The 15,430-nt window shown below is 45.9% G+C and overlaps 7 protein-coding genes across 7 annotated transcripts; 2 read left to right on the top strand and 5 right to left on the bottom strand.

Moving 5' to 3' along the window:
• Window positions 1-446: 446 nt before the first annotated feature.
• On the bottom strand, window positions 447-4,190 carry MCYG_02067 (tetratricopeptide repeat domain-containing protein; the record flags this gene model as incomplete). The annotated part of the gene is made up of 9 exons (XM_002849087.1): window positions 447-687; window positions 741-987; window positions 1,021-1,418; window positions 1,472-2,141; window positions 2,202-2,945; window positions 3,011-3,073; window positions 3,365-3,743; window positions 3,817-4,045; window positions 4,108-4,190. 9 exons carry the CDS (start codon window positions 4,188-4,190, stop codon window positions 447-449), a joined length of 3,054 nt encoding a protein of 1,017 aa, XP_002849133.1.
• Window positions 4,191-4,660: 470 nt separating this feature from the next.
• On the bottom strand, window positions 4,661-6,798 carry MCYG_02066 (conserved hypothetical protein; the record flags this gene model as incomplete). The annotated part of the gene is made up of 5 exons (XM_002849086.1): window positions 4,661-5,550; window positions 5,674-5,694; window positions 5,748-6,455; window positions 6,514-6,577; window positions 6,754-6,798. 5 exons carry the CDS (start codon window positions 6,796-6,798, stop codon window positions 4,661-4,663), a joined length of 1,728 nt encoding a protein of 575 aa, XP_002849132.1.
• Window positions 6,799-7,190: 392 nt separating this feature from the next.
• Window positions 7,191-8,568, bottom strand: MCYG_02065 (2,6-dihydropseudooxynicotine hydrolase; the record flags this gene model as incomplete). Its single annotated transcript, XM_002849085.1, has 2 exons — window positions 7,191-8,459; window positions 8,518-8,568. The coding sequence occupies 2 exons, from the start codon at window positions 8,566-8,568 to the stop codon at window positions 7,191-7,193; spliced, it is 1,320 nt and encodes a 439-aa protein (XP_002849131.1).
• Window positions 8,569-9,131: 563 nt separating this feature from the next.
• MCYG_02064 (uncharacterized protein) lies at window positions 9,132-10,621 on the bottom strand (the record flags this gene model as incomplete). The annotated part of the gene is made up of 6 exons (XM_002849084.1): window positions 9,132-9,275; window positions 9,465-10,168; window positions 10,193-10,265; window positions 10,301-10,431; window positions 10,486-10,530; window positions 10,609-10,621. 6 exons carry the CDS (start codon window positions 10,619-10,621, stop codon window positions 9,132-9,134), a joined length of 1,110 nt encoding a protein of 369 aa, XP_002849130.1.
• A 9-nt stretch (window positions 10,622-10,630) lies between these two features.
• Window positions 10,631-11,853, top strand: MCYG_02063 (C6 finger domain-containing protein; the record flags this gene model as incomplete). The annotated part of the gene is made up of 3 exons (XM_002849083.1): window positions 10,631-10,699; window positions 10,741-10,779; window positions 10,804-11,853. 3 exons carry the CDS (start codon window positions 10,631-10,633, stop codon window positions 11,851-11,853), a joined length of 1,158 nt encoding a protein of 385 aa, XP_002849129.1.
• A 211-nt stretch (window positions 11,854-12,064) lies between these two features.
• Window positions 12,065-12,820, top strand: MCYG_02062 (phospholipase/Carboxylesterase; the record flags this gene model as incomplete). The annotated part of the gene is made up of 1 exon (XM_002849082.1): window positions 12,065-12,820. The coding sequence occupies one exon, from the start codon at window positions 12,065-12,067 to the stop codon at window positions 12,818-12,820; it is 756 nt and encodes a 251-aa protein (XP_002849128.1).
• A 75-nt stretch (window positions 12,821-12,895) lies between these two features.
• Window positions 12,896-14,866, bottom strand: MCYG_02061 (conserved hypothetical protein; the record flags this gene model as incomplete). The annotated part of the gene is made up of 3 exons (XM_002849081.1): window positions 12,896-14,276; window positions 14,337-14,472; window positions 14,545-14,866. The coding sequence occupies 3 exons, from the start codon at window positions 14,864-14,866 to the stop codon at window positions 12,896-12,898; spliced, it is 1,839 nt and encodes a 612-aa protein (XP_002849127.1).
• Between the last annotated feature and the right edge of the window lie 564 nt (window positions 14,867-15,430).

Below are 15,430 nucleotides of genomic sequence, written 5' to 3'. Positions count from 1 at the left end.
GATCCACTAACGATAGTATAGTTAACTACTTTCTTGTCTAACTATAAGATCTCGAAGTGCGTGGTTAACGATCGAACTCGGAGTGTCGGAATAGTTAACTACAAACTATGGAAGGTAATTGTGGTTTCCGCTCTTATCCCCATTCACTTAAGTAGCTAGTTACCCTGCTAAAATAAATCACTACTAAATTACTAATCACGCATCGTCTCATTTTGATTCTCATCTAATAGGTATTCAAGGCATTACTCCTAACTATCTATATAGTAGTTAACTGTATCTGCTATTTCTCGAGTTACCTATTGACTAGCTGCAGACTAATTACATGACTTGTTATTGACTTTAGCACTCATTCGTAATCTGTCATGAAATTATCCTTGGAACGCACCTGAGCAGTTATTGGATCATGTGATCCGCTCTGATTACTAGTTATGTGAATGGATGATTTATCAACGAGCCCAGAAAGCAACAACCTCATCAAAGTCTTTCATTGTTAAGCTCTTCACATCTTGATCCTCCTTTGTGATTTCCTTCCTCAACCGGCAGGCAACCCTAAGAGCGACTGCAGCCTTTTGCGCCCTCCCTGTCGCCTCGGATATTTTGCCTTTGAGGAAAGTAGTGCGAGCTATCTCATTCTTGTGCGCACTCGGATCAATAGACCAGATGTCCAGTGCTGCATTAACCATAGTACTAAGAGAAGTCAGGAACATCTAACTCCTTTAGTAGAAGATGAGAGCACTTACATAGCCTCCTCATTCCGACCTAGGCGGACAAGGTGTTCGGCAAGCTTGTGTGTGATATTTGCAGTGTAGAAATCTCTCTCTCCCACTGTCGCGTGCATATGACGAAATGCTCTCTGGTGATATTCAAAACTCGCGTCCCATTGGTTTTGCGTTGCACGGAGATTTCCAAGGGCATAAAGAATCAGTCCCGTTCGGACGGATTCTCTATCGTCCTTACCCAACGCTTTTTCTCTGCCTGCCAAGCTGTCTAGAAGGACGGTGTTACACTCCTCAAGCTTACCTTGAGCAAGAAGAGCCCAGCTCAGATTAGCCTCCCCTGAGCGTGGAATATAGTTGCCGAGGGCTTTGCGCACCCTTAATGCCTCTTTGATATCCACTTCACCCTCCTCATACCGCTTGTCCTGAGTTCGTGAGATACCTCGCTCCGCATAGGCAAGGTATAATCTCTCATCAGAAGTGCCCAATTCTCTGCAGATTCTGCACACTAAATCGAGAGAAATCTCCTTGTGAATCCGGCTGGCATCAAAATCACTCGAGTCCATGGCGATAGCTCCTAGGCAGAAGTGGATGTCTGCAAGAAGAGAATCACGATCCGCATGCGTTGAGGACTCGCAAATACTACGGGCGGTTGTGAAGAAACCGTCAAATTGCTTTGTTCTTCCACGCTCTTTTTGATACCTAGTAACGTTAAATTAAATCTAAGGTTTAGAGGTTGTATACCATATACGTACCATGCGGCATCATTCAATAACTTCGCAAAAAGCAAACTTGTGGCCTCTGAAGGATCCGAAATAGACGGCCAGAGTTGATGTATTCTCAAAACATGGGGATATATGGCTGCACAGGCAGGCCACCTTCCAACATATAATCTGCCGTCCGTTGATTTGGGCTGGGGTAACTCTGGCGCTTTTGATGGTTTAGGCATAGCAGAGGGCCAGTTCGCCCAAAGTATTCGTACGACTTTATCGAACATCAACCGCTTTTTTGCCATATCCATTGTTGCCAATATTACATCCTGTACTATTCGATGGACTGATAATTGTTGCTTTTGCTTATCTCTTTGAATTAGAGATGACTGCAAAAGTTCGGTACGAGCTTCGATAAAGCTACTCTTCCTAAACTGTGTACCCTTGGAAATGGCTTCCATCGACGCTTCCATGAGAAGGTCTTCTCCAATGATATCTGGATCGAGGAATGAAATCAACTCTAACAGCTGTCGAGCTTGAGAGTTCAGTTTCTCGAATGCCCACACTGTAGATAAAGAGTGCTTGTATGTAGCCATGTTTGCATCAAACTTTATCTCATAAAGGCTACTCTGTTCTTCATGATCTGTATATAATTCGAAAAACTCAGATAAAGTGAGATCCTGTCGACGGATTATACCCGCCATTTGGGAGATAGCTAGGGGGACACCACCCAATGCATCAGAGATTTGTTTTGCTGTACCATCTTCTGACTCACCCGCGGTAGTAGTTAGATGGTTGAAGAGGCATAGGCTGTCTTTCTGAGAAAGTGGCCCTAGATCTAATCCCGAAGGTCTTCGCGTGAACATATTTTTTGCTAGTGGATCACGACTAGTAACAAGAATCGACCCACTACCCTGGGGCCAGTAGTCTGTAAGGGTCATTGGGTCGTCCGCATTATCAAATATGAGTAGCCATATAGCTTCCGGTCTAGATTGATCTGGCTGGGCTATTTCGTCAGAACCTGATAAGCACTTTTGGGGATTAGAGAGCCATCCTTTGACAATTTCCCTACTAACAACCTGACTCTTGCAATCTGACGAGTCTTCAAGCCCCAGCGCTAATGAAATCTGCTGATAGTGGTGGTCAAGTTTGGCAATCTCATCCGCTACGACCCAGAATACTGCATCAAAGGAGGACTTGTGGCGTCGGCAGAATTCGCGAGCTATTTCCGTTTTCCCAATACCTCCGAATCCACAAAGTGCAAATTGCCGTAGAGCAGTACCAGATTGTATCACTATATTCTTTGAAGGCAAGAGCTCGGCAGCAAGCTGTTCCAATATATCTTCGCGGCCGCAGAAATCTTCATTTTCAGAATGGGCGTTAAGGAGGAAGCATGGTAAGTTAAGGGGTTTCCGAATCTCAGTTTTTGATGTAGCAGGATATACAAACTCGAACCCTGAAAGGGATGTTCCGTTTGTTGTTTTATTTGAAGGCCATTCGGTGAGTTCCATTTGTTCAACTAGTTGATGGGTATTAGCATGCCGACAATGTGGTGTACACGACAAAGATAATGACCCTAGTTACCCTTAAGTGGTAATTCACTCATTGTGGGAGAATAAGCACTCATTGTTGCATGTTGGTACTCCTCTAGAGCCATTAGCACCATTCTATACTTTTATTTCTGACACCCTCATGGTTAAACCTACGGTCCTCAAGCCGAAGTGCAACAAGATGCACTGCACCCTGCAACGTTTTATGTATGAACTTGTTGAACTCCGTTAGCCCTTCACCGCCCATGCTTTTGGTGAAAAGACATGTGTCGTGATGATTGAGGTTGAGGCCGATGACGGTTTCCATTGGGGCATGTGTGGAACAAGCGTCTCGGGAGACTAGCTATAATTCGAATTAATATCAATTTTGTGTAGCATCGATAAGTACCTAAACACTTAACTACTTGATGGTGTTTCTGGCGCAACGGTGTTATGCTGCTTTTTGATTCCCTCAGCTCATACACAGACAACACAGGAGCACGGAATGATATTCCCTCAAATCTGTCCGCAAGGTTGAGTAGGATAGCGTCTTCTTGCTCAGTACCTGAGCTGTGTACTTTCAGGCTCCTACCCGCCGTTGCCTCTAAGATGTCTTGAAAACGTATTAAATTCGTGGCTCTATCACTATATCTATGTGGAGTGCCTAAGAAAATGACACCGGCAATAGTATTGACAATGGATCCATATCGAAGGAACTGTTTGTTTGCGACGCACAACGCTTGCTTTACGATAATACCACCTAAGCTGTGGCAAACTATCAACATTGGCTTGTTGAGGAGATGTTAGTTAAGACGGCTTGCTATTCAAAGTCAAAGAAATTAATTATAAACCTCCACCTACCGAGTCCGGGCTATTCTTCGAGCGCAGGTCACTTATATGTTGCAGAAGATCATATCCTTGCATCAAAAATGATTCCCATGGAGGCTTATTGCCTAATAATAGTGAATTATATTCATATGCGAGGATGCGTATTCCAGCGCCGGAGCCAGGTAATGTTGTGAGCCATTCTTGGCTAGCAAATGGCCATTGCTCAGGAAGAGTAGTTCCAATACCAGGAACAAGGACAATGCTAAGTTATACGTAAGTAGTAAGAAGCTGAAATTGAGTATGCTCATGTCTTTATGCACTTACTCGACGCTACCCTGTGAAGTATCAACAGGATTCAGTAGTACGTGTAGGTGGCCGGTGGTTGCAACAGTTGCTGGTATAGCCATATCTGCCGTCCACTAGTTACAGGAAGGCGAGGCACTCCAGAATGGGATTGGAATGAAGCTGGATAGGCAAATTCCTGATGAAAATATATAATGTGGTTGAAGCCATCAAATCTTGAACCGGGGAGTGCGGGGCACCTTGCATACATAGCCGTGAAAAGCTACTTTTAAAGTAGGACACACACACAAAGGTGTAGGATACGCATATATCTGCAGTATACGTGGCAAGGCCAGCATGCTGTAAAGCTATGATAGCCGTAAGTTAGTTACATAACTTAAAATTCAAAGAGCTTTCGTGCATCATCTAGCAACGTCAGATTCTATGCGTCTAGCTAGAGGTAATGATTTGAGAGATTATGTTCAAAAGCAGCTATAAGATCAGCCGCGTCGCTTCGTATATCCATAGTCCCCTATTCTACTCAAGTTGTTATCCAACTAGTTGGATTCCGCACCTACTATGTAACCGCACAGCTTCACACAACATGACTTTGGTCCTTTTCACTAGCAGTAGCCCCAGTGGCTAACTCTCTAATATGGCGACAGCGTTTCCATAAACTCCTCCGAATATTCTTTAGAGTCCGGAAATCCCAAAGGTAAAATGTGTAGGCCAGTAAAGTTATTGGAATGCACAAGACGAAAAACCACCAAAATTTCACAGCCTTCTGTCCAAGGAGATCAATATTCATACCTAAAAGGCTGGATGTAAATGAAAGGGGGATGAAGAGAGTAGCAAGCAGAGTTAACTTCTTTAGCCGCTCAGACTGCTCAATAGCTTTGTGGGACTCTTCGATCGCGGCCTTGTTCATCGCCAGGGTTATACCCCGGGTGCATGTTTTTGACAAGTCAATGCAACGATCATAAAGCTGTTCGTAATCTTCCAAGAGACTTCTTGGTCTAAATGCATTATCTGAGCTGCTGGGTTCAATAGTTCTGGCTCCATCAGTCCTCAAACTCTGCCGGTGTGAGTTCTGGCCAAGACTGGGAGGTGTAACGCCCTGGAACATTAGATTGTCTGCTTTTAGCACTTGGCTACTTCTCTCAGCTAACTTATGAAGTGCGCGAATACTATCTTTTAGTTGTTCGGCGTGTCGGTTGAGGATTTCAGAAAAGAACTGGAGTGTGCCCAGAACATCAGCCGGGATCCCACCAGCTATAGCGTTTATTTGAATCTGAATGCTTGACTCCATGAGATTCAGGAACTGAACTTCGGAGAAGGCAGCGTGCGTAAACAGCGGAATACACATGAAAAGTGGATCGTTGCGAGCTCGACGAGCCAGGTCAACAAGAGCGAGCAGAGAGTCGTATTGAAGGGGAAGGACTGCGGTGCTTTGTACAACTTCTGCCGAAGCATTTGCCCCGGGGTCTAAGCGATTAGTAGTTGTTCGAAATGCCATCTTCGGGTGATGTTGGAGGATTGGCAGAGGAGTAGCTTGGGCGCTAAAGTGACTTGTCCATGGCCCTGGAGGGGATTGCTCTAATGGTCTACCTTGGTCCATCCATGCTACAACTAGAAGCCTGAGTTAGTTACGCTTCTATAATTGTATACCACGTAGCCCTTACCAGTCCACCCTTTGTCAGTTTTCACAATACATAGAGAGATCCATTGTTCGATAACTGAGAAGCTCGAACACACAGTAGAGTATTCACGCACTAGGGAGTCCCCGCAGCAGATTCTAGTTGACCCAAGTTGCCGTAGCTTGTAGTTTCTGAGCCCAGTAGATTGCTCTGACCGCTGAGACTGGAGGTCTTGTCCGCCGAAATCCTCCCGATGAAGAATTGTGCTCACACAAAGCCGAAATATGTTATTTGAGGAACTGGCAAGGGATGGGAAGCTGAATGAATGTCTGAGTACACTGGCAGAAAGGAAATCCATATGCCGCCTGAAAAACTCTGGATCGATGTTGTATTTGCTTCCAATGGCTGCCACCCAAGACGGCGATATGAAGCCCCGTATGAAGATTATTTGTCCTAGAGCCTCTTCATTTCTAACGGAGGTACTAGTAGAAAACGTTTCATGCTGCTCCTGGCTGTACTGTTTAATACCCCATCTCTTCTCTCCACTACTGTATATCACAACTAGATCATGGGGCTGCTCGGACTTGGATGCAAAAAGAGAAATATCTTCCTCTGATTTTGCCGAGTTGGGAAGCTTACGGTCCTGTAGCATCCATTCTCCGATGTCGACATAATTGTTTCCCGGGAAGGCGGATGTGCTGGCATACCTCCTTGAGAGCGAGATAATGGCTCTAGTATAATTCTCGGGTGTGACTACCATGACAAAGGTTAACATTATAGATCATAGATAAAAAGTGCGACGAGAACTTACTTGAGGCCTTTTTCGTTTCCATATTCCACTCTATGTCACTAATGGTGTTCTGGTAGCATGAATACTAGAGTAATGTGTTAAATAGGCGAACTTGGTTATTCAGCGAGCTATTCACCAGCTAATTTGAGTAATAGTCGTCTAGTATATATGATCATGACATCGATCCTATTCATATATGTAGGGAATCAATAACAGCTGATCAGTTTACCACCTATACATAAAACCTTTACACGAATAGACTAGAGGGACAACAGGGCTCAATGCCCAATGGGAGCCCTTGGACATTTTGGACATCTCCACGGCTGGTGTGTGACCTTCCAACGGGGCCTTGAGGCAAGCTCTGTCCAGTAGGGGCGGGTCGTCCCGGGCCGTGACAAAACGGATCAACTATAATCCGACTAATCATCTGAGGTCGGGCTCCACATCCCACCCCAAATATCCACTTTGTATTCAACCAGCCAATGAAAATCTGTATAAACTATGCCGGGCTAAACATACTTTCTGTAAATTAAATCACATAACTCTTCGTACATATACATAGTATACACGCAAGCCCCAGCGGTGAGGAATTGGACAGGCGATTAAAGCACACAACCTCCATTCTACCAGTCAGCGCTCGTAATCGCCGACGCCAATATTTAGTTATCATGTACTCCGTACTCCATAACTCATTCAAACTAATGTTGTAAAACGTCCTCGAACCAATCCAACGCAACCTGATTCGCCAACACATTTGCACCAACGGAGCAGTGCTCTCCTGCGCCATCGGCGGTGCCGAATTCATGATAGGTAGCAAGCTTGTCGCCAATCTTGTCAGCCAATGCTTTTGCCTGGCGAGGGAAGAATTGATCATTTTGTGCACTTCCCACAAACACGGGCACTGTGATGTTCTGTATAAAGCCGTCCATATTGTACGCTTGAGTTTTTGAAAGCCATTCAAACGGGGATTCAGTATTGAATGACCATAAGCCTTGCTGAACACCCCAGCGAGTAAACGATGGGGTCGAGGGGTCTGCCGTAATTTTTTCCAAAATAGAGTCGAAGAGCTTTTTGTTGCCAGATTTAAAGACTTCCCTTAGCTCTGGAGGAAAGGGCTCTAGCATTGACTGGCCAAAGTCGTAGATTCCGTCCAGGGCGAGTACAGCTGCGATACGGTGCTCAAGTGCTGCAGCACGCGGTGCCAGAAAACCGCCAAATGAATAGCCCATGAGACCAATGGAATTTGCGCGGACTTCAGGACGGGTGAGGGCATAATCAACTACGGGCGTCACAACTTTCTCCCACTGCGGGATAAAACCGAGTTTCTGTTCTCGGCGCACTGTCGGTTGGCCTGGCCCCTCATAGGTGATAACGTTGATTCCTCGCTCTAGGGCGGCTTTGCCCAACACATGGTACATCTCCTCTTGCGAACCGTCATAGCCGTTTCCCATGATGATTGTTGGCCGGGGACCCGGCATGCCACACCCGAAAAATATTATAGGAATTGTGAAGTTGGAATTAGAGTCTTCGCCTTTGGCATGCAAGGTAACTCTCTGCCCGGGAACGGGAAGCAACGATATTGCTGCATTGAATGCTGCGAGATGTTGATCCCAGAGGGAATAAACCCGTGGATCGGTCCAGTTGCCTCGCAAGAAGAAGTCTGCGGATCGGTAATAAGTTGCTGCCTTGAAGAAGGTGTTGCGCGCAGATATGGGATGATCGATAGCGTTTATAGCTTTGGCCTGCTGGTGAACGCGGGTAGCAAGCTTGTTGAAAGCAGCATGGTAACTTTCAAAGTCTCTAGGCTTTATTTCATTCGCAGCAATCAAAACTTCATTGACATCAGCACCTTCATACGGTGCAATGGATAGATCGCGCAGCAGTTCGTAGTTAAACGTCTCGTCCGAGCTAAGTTGGATTGCTGAGATTGACGAATTGGCTCTCTTGTATATACTCACAGGAGAGGCCTATAAGTAACAGTTAGCAGGGAGTAAACGAATATTTAACAGTCATCACGAGTCTTACTTTGGTGAGACTAATAACACTGAGAATAAGGGGAAATCTTGACAGCTTCATTATGGCTGGGGTATATAGTTGAGTAGGTTGATTGTGACTTTATTCAAGCTAAGAATCATGAACGGTTGATGCTCAATGTGTGTTAAATGATGTCTACTTAGAGAGGTTGACCTCCCTTTTATAGACATCTTGGACAGGAGAGCATGCTCCATGATTTCACTGACTTCACCGAATTAGTATATATTGCGAAAGGATTGTGGATTGTAGTCAAACATAAGGTGGTGCGGCTCAGCCTTCGTTCCCCCTTTGGTTTAAACGGCTGTAGGATTCAGAAGGAATAAAGACGCGCTAAGTAGCCCAAATAACTACATAGTAGTGTTATTAGTGCTATATTTATGGCAATACACAGTTCAATTATGGAGCTCGGTACGTCAACTTCCTAACCACCGCCCGCTGCCTCTAAGATGTCTCACTACCGCATCTATGTGGAATGTATACTATTCGGCATTTTTCGGCTGCCAGCCCCTGTCATTTAAGCTCAAGGTTGAATGTATTATGAGGGCCCTCAATAAATCAGGGCCGGTAACCACCACAGTATGGAAATAAGCCTTCAGCTAATGAAATTACTGGCTGCTGTCATATATTGTCCGTGTTGGCGAGTCACCAACATACAAGTCGATATGTGGGTTATATGGACTGATGACCAGGTGAATATTCATCCATAATAATATCTGGCGGTGCTTATACTGCTTTCCCTGCCACGTAACCTGTTAGTACACAATTTAAGGACAGTCTGCCCATTCGTTGAACGAGTCCCCTTTTATTAAAACTGATAAGGCGAGCTTCCTGAAATAGCCATGAAAATCTTAGGGCAACTGTATCTTCTGACTGGCTCTGGGTTATTAATATTTATATTGGCAAGTTTGTATCGCTTACTGACTGAGTAAGAAAATGGCTGGTAAACAATCGTAGAATGTGACAATTTCAACGAATTCTTCCATCGTCGACTCTCTACACCTCGGCCATACGTACTTCCTTGGATAATGGCTGCAGATCACCGAGTATGACAGGTTACGATTATAGTGATTACTCCCAATAATGGCGACGATTTTTCCATCCTTCACTAACACGTTGTTAGGGCACAAGTCCGCATGACAATATTTGGTAGTATACGAGCTTGAGCGCTTATGGACAAGCGAAACAGCCTCGTCCCAGAATTTAAGTGGTTCTCCGCGACGAACATAGTTATGGAAGTCGGAGATGCTGTCAAAGGGCCCAAAACGACAATGACCAAGCCGGTGATCGTAGCCAGCACACATCTTTGTTGACCCAACTGCTCCTTCTTTGGGTGGAATCAGGCCTCGTAGCTGTTCGATATATACAGTAAACTCTTTAACTATACTCTGCCTCTGCTCTTCGTTTAAGCTCGGCCGGGCGCAATCTAATGTTTGACTCCATAACCAGATGTTGGCCATCTCCATAGTCATATACCTCCGTGACACGGGGGATAGGAATTGTAGTGTGCCGCCGGACGTATTGCATAGCCTCAAGTTCGGTAGAGTGACATTCATATTTAATGACTCGATGAGTGGGGAGGCGAAAAACCTTTGGTGAGCATGTCTCTCCTCGATTCTTGTAGATAAGGCTTCCCAGCCGATGCCTTAAATTGAGCCATAATGGTGGCTTTGAAGATATGACCTTAAAAAAGCGAGGCTTTGGCATTGGCGTATTCCGTATGCCTTGTTATTTAAAGATAGCTTGCGAAGAGCAGGGAAATGCTACGTAAGCGTACGTTTTTGTTCAGCCCATCCACTTTGTCGAAGTAAGTCAGCACAAAGACATGATCCTTATTGCTCACTGTAGAGTATTTTTTGTAAGTTGCTTGCACAAGGCAACCCCGCCTTACGAGGCGGAAAGAATAGTCTTAAAATTAGGGCCAAAATGTGATAAGTGGGAAGTTGAGATATTTAAGTTTGCTTACAAAGCGTAAAGAGCCAATTAGAGTTAAGCAATCCGCAGAGCCTCACCTAACTTAATCCTTCAACTCGTTTAACGAAAGCGGAACGAGGAAGCCCTTGTTTGGACTTCAAACATGCTTACATAGTAGAATCATGCAGACGGCATGGCGCAGATGCCCATATCATTTGTCAACGAAGAGCACCAGAGCCCTGGTCGCCCGGCTCGGAAAGGGGTGAAGCAGTTCCACAGAAAATCCCGTGTTGGGTGTCAAAGATGCAGAACAAAGAGGTCAAGGCAAGTATTATCCTGCCAGTGTATACGATACAGTACTGACAGGTAACAAAGTGTGATGAGACTAAACCAGTGTGTCACAACTGCGAGCGTGTCGACGAACCCTGTATCTACGACCGTCTTCCTAAAGATGAACCGAAAGAGTTCAACGAGCCCGCAGAGACAAGGGCTCGACGGATGCTGGAGCTTGAGCTGATGCATCTTTACATCACCGAAACTGGCCCATCAATTGCCTTTGATAGAGAAACATCCTTTGACATATTTGTCAAGTCCATTCCTCGTATGGCATTTCAATCAGATGCCCTGCTATACGGTATCTACGCTGTAACTGCTCTCCACCAGGCAAAGGCGTCCTTGTCTCCGTCCGCTATGCTAGATCATCACCAGCGTTATCTGCAGCTTGCATTCCAGCATCACCACAAAGAACTAGCCTCCTTCTCAGGTGAGAAAGCCGATGTTACCATGCTGACTACTCACCTCATGCGGCTTATGGCCTCTGTGATGCTCTCCGAACGAAGTCTGGAACCTTATACGCCTCCCATTGAGTGGCTGCAGATAACGAATAGTAATGCCAAAATGTTCCGAGCGGCCTGGGAGGTTGTTGGAGACGACCCTTCGACTTGCATGGCCAAGTTAGTGAAGTCAACCCTGGCATGGGACCAGCGTGAATCTGTCAAGGATCTTCAGCACCTTCTACTCGCCCGAACAGAGGAAGAAGACGATAAGGATGATCCAGGCTGCTGGACCACCGATATACGAAAGGCCTACGAGTCAACACTGGGCTATATCGAAGGTGTACTGCAGGCAATTCAAAGCCGTGATGGGCCACCTGGTCCCATTAGGCGGCGAATCATGGTTTTCCCCTTACTCGTGAATTCACTCTTTATCGACCTCGTAGCCAAGGGCCGACCACGAGCCTTGGTTATCCTGGCTCACTATTTTGCTCTTGTTGTGTTTCTGGAGTCTTACTGGTTTATTGGCAACACTGGTTCACGGGAGGTCAGGGCTATAGCTGCACACTTACCAACTCGGTGGCAGGGCCTAATGGAGTTGCCGCTTCGTATAATCAACAGTGGATTTCCCTACAAAGCATGATGAAGGCTTCAGGTATTCATTCTCGAATATATCTTTGCTCCTAAGGTTTTGGCCGGGCTTTTCGGTCTTGGTAAACGCAACATTTAACCTACCAAACTCTATTCTGTAGTTAACCAACTAGCTAGGGGATATAAATATTAAATCCAACATAGCTAAACAACATCCATTCCAATATATAACTAGCTACAGTTATCCTACTGCCAGGATCAAAATGCCTCCTGTCCCGAAACAGGCTGACTTCCCTTCCTCTCTAACCGTCACCATCACCCCGCCAGACACCCTGCGATCAACAAACATCCTCATCCTCCTCCACGGTCTAGGCGACACTCCAGCACCTTTTGCCAACTTTGCATCAGGACTTCACCTGCCCGAGACCAGCTGTATAACCGTTCAGGCGCCTGTCCCACTGCCCTTTGACCTCCCTGGCTTCCATTGGGGTGATGACATCGTGTTCGAAGCAGACTTGCTAGACCCAGATCCTGGTTTTAGTCGGGCAACCCGCCTGATAGTTACAGATCTCATACGGTCGACACTGATAGATAAACTAGGATACAAGGCTCGTGAAATTTTATTATTCGGGTTCGCACAGGGTGCGAGTGCTGCGTTGAGCGCGGCACTGGAGTTTCATCGATCAGAAAGTGGCCAGGGAGAGCTCGGCGGTATCATTGCTGTTGGCGGAGTGTTGCCTCTTTCAGCTATCAACGGGCGGGGGGGTGGACGGAACAAATCACCTAGTCCGGTGTTGGTGTTGGGCGGTCATGGTGCACACAGTGCTGTATCCGACATAGGCGCTCGCCGGACGAAGGAAGAGTTTGAATACGTGGAAATTGTCCGCTGGAGGGGGAAGAAGGAAGATACTATGCCCCGAAATAGGGAGGAGATGATGCCCATAATGCAGTTCTTTGCTAGACGGCTACGTAGCACCAGTGGAGTCCCTGAAGGAAGCGTGGAGCTTACTCAGATATAAGGATGTAGTGATGTCTATAAAAGTTGGCATTGCAAGGGGAAATATTCTACATATAAGAAAAAAAACCCTTTTTATCTATAATACATTTGATAAGGCTTGTTTGGCCGTCCGGATGCTGTCTTTAGCTTCCTTTTCTATAGGCGGCATCGCCGGTCTATTTCCATCACGTACTACCAATCTCATGGAATCTTCCGTGTGCCTCAGAGCCTTTCGGCCTTCCTCACGGATCTCTATTTCCCAGGTCTTGCGAGCTAGGTCCCATTTCTTCTGTTGCCTCCAAAGAGAGTATATTAAGCCCACTGCAGCAAAGGTTCCAGCCTCGCTAAGGGAAGTGGTGGTTGTGGAGATGTAAGTTAGAGCGGATAGAGCTGACGTTAACCCAGTCGTCGACATGCTGAACGTGACTAGACTCTGTGCAAGAGAATGCAGCGGCATGATGGAAGATGATATGAGGCTATTTCGACCTTCCGTTATCTGTGTCTTCCACGGTGTGAAACCAGGCGTGCTTGGAAACTGATCGGGCAAATGTCCCTCTGTAGCCGGAGGATATTTCCCATTATCCGAAGCAGAGTCATCTTCTAACAATCGGGCTTGTTGGAATCGTCCACCGATCCACAGAGCTTCTTTCTCCGCCTGTACAAGCCACTGTTTTCGCAGCAGGTTAGAGCATATCATCGGCACATCATCAACTCTCCAGAACAATTTCCACCACACCAGACTCCGCCAGCTTCTGCATCTGAAAGCTTCATCTAAAGAGCTCTGGAGCTCGCCGTGGGCTCTCTCTGCCCATTCCGATATTGTTACATCTAACGAGTTCCGTACCTCTTCGGGTACAGAGCTCGCTTGCATATCAGCCAGTTTCTTTTTCTCTTGCTGCTCAATTTTCGTATCTGCTTCCTTCAGTACGGAGTCAAGCAAATTTCGCAGGTCAGGAGATACAGCTTGATCCGTAGAACCCGCTGAGAGCCAATCAATAATTGGTTGAATTCCACTTCTGTCCCATCCTTCCTGGTAATCCGTCGCATTTTGCGCTGATTGGCGGAACTTATCCAATGCCACTTCAGCACAGTCGATATCAACAAAAGAAACCTCTCCTTCGCTCTTCTCAGGTGCTTTATTCAATCCAAGCTGAAATACGGCCCTGGTTGAGCCTAGCTCTCCCTCTTTTGATTTACCAGCTAATCTGCCATACGCAAACAGGCCATCAATCCCATCACCACATATTATAGACCTGTGCACAGGGTATCGGATGTGTGTGTCAGGGGTGCCATCCGTGGATGGAATGGCAATGGTTGCTGCCTGTAGAGAGGCCGCAAAAGATTCGCTTGACGAGGCTATATTCGTACCCAGAGGTGATACCAGGATTTCGAGGTTCGCTTTGTGTAGTAGGCTGGATGATATTAAGATTGTTGGCAGCAGGTTATTTGCAGATGAAACTTCAAACTTATCCCCATATCTATAGAGCACCAGTCAATTAGCTTCACCTCACACATATCAGGAGGAGAGAAGAATTAACCTTATAAGAAAACTGCCAGATTCACTGTTACTGCGGGAGTCGAGCAAGGTTTCCCAATCTTCCTTCGGACCCAGCGGGTCAGCAAGTAGTAATCGTACAAGTTTTGCGGCAGTCTTAGTACCACCCAGCCCGAGAACTATCAGGAGTAGGAGTCAGTACAGAATAGACGATTTTCTATAGCGATCAGTATAACTGACTCCTCACTCACCCGCAATCCGTATCATTGGGTTCTCGCTCTCTATCCCCCTCTGCGCCAATTGCAGCCTGCTCGAATCAACATAGCTTGCAGATGTATTTTTAAGCTCCTCCAAGGCCTTATAAAGATCTTGGAACCTCTCGGGTATATTCTTCGTGGCACTGACTATCGATGCGCCGGGAAAAGTCGAGGCGTAGCGCTTGCGTATGGATTTCGGCGAGGAAACTGGTTTAATACAGAATCGGCGTATCTGCGAACATGATGGACAGAAGAATAACCGGCCGGTTATGAACGGAGTCCCCTTGAGGAGGGAGACATGAGATTTGGCGGGCATTGGGGTTGATGCGCGCAAGGAGCGGTTGGTTGTTTTCTTCCTTGGTTTTGATATGTTGCTTCGTTATAATATTATCCAAGCAAATACAGAAGCTGTGTAATATTACTGATGACTAAACGTTTTCAGCACCAAAACTAAGGGTCTTGGCGACATATATGTAATATATTGTGTAATATCAGTGTAAAGCTCATAAACTCCTGCATTTTATAGATTATATTCGTCTTCTCGGTGATTATAGTTACTGTAAACTGCTTTAAAAACTCTTTGAGACAGCTTTTGAATTCAATAGATAGCAGGTAGTTGGTACTACTGGGCGTTAGAATCCATCAGGACTAATTTCACTTAAACTGTTCCTTGAGAACTGCTCAATGGGCTTAATTTATAGATTGGCCACCGGCGAATGTGATCTACAGCAGTGTTTTCTTAGCATGTTATCCAGCAACGCTATACCCATACTGTTATTGACAAGATCGATTATTTAAGCTAAAGGAATGAGTGAGCCACCTTGTTATTCCACAAGCTTGTATCTTGTATTAGAGTAAGGAAACACAAAACCAAACCAGT

The sequence above is a fragment of the Microsporum canis genome, genomic scaffold (assembly GCF_000151145.1).
Source record: "Microsporum canis CBS 113480 supercont1.2 genomic scaffold, whole genome shotgun sequence".
Classification (NCBI taxonomy): domain Eukaryota; kingdom Fungi; phylum Ascomycota; class Eurotiomycetes; order Onygenales; family Arthrodermataceae; genus Microsporum; species Microsporum canis.
This window is presented reverse-complemented; position numbering and strand designations above follow the sequence as displayed.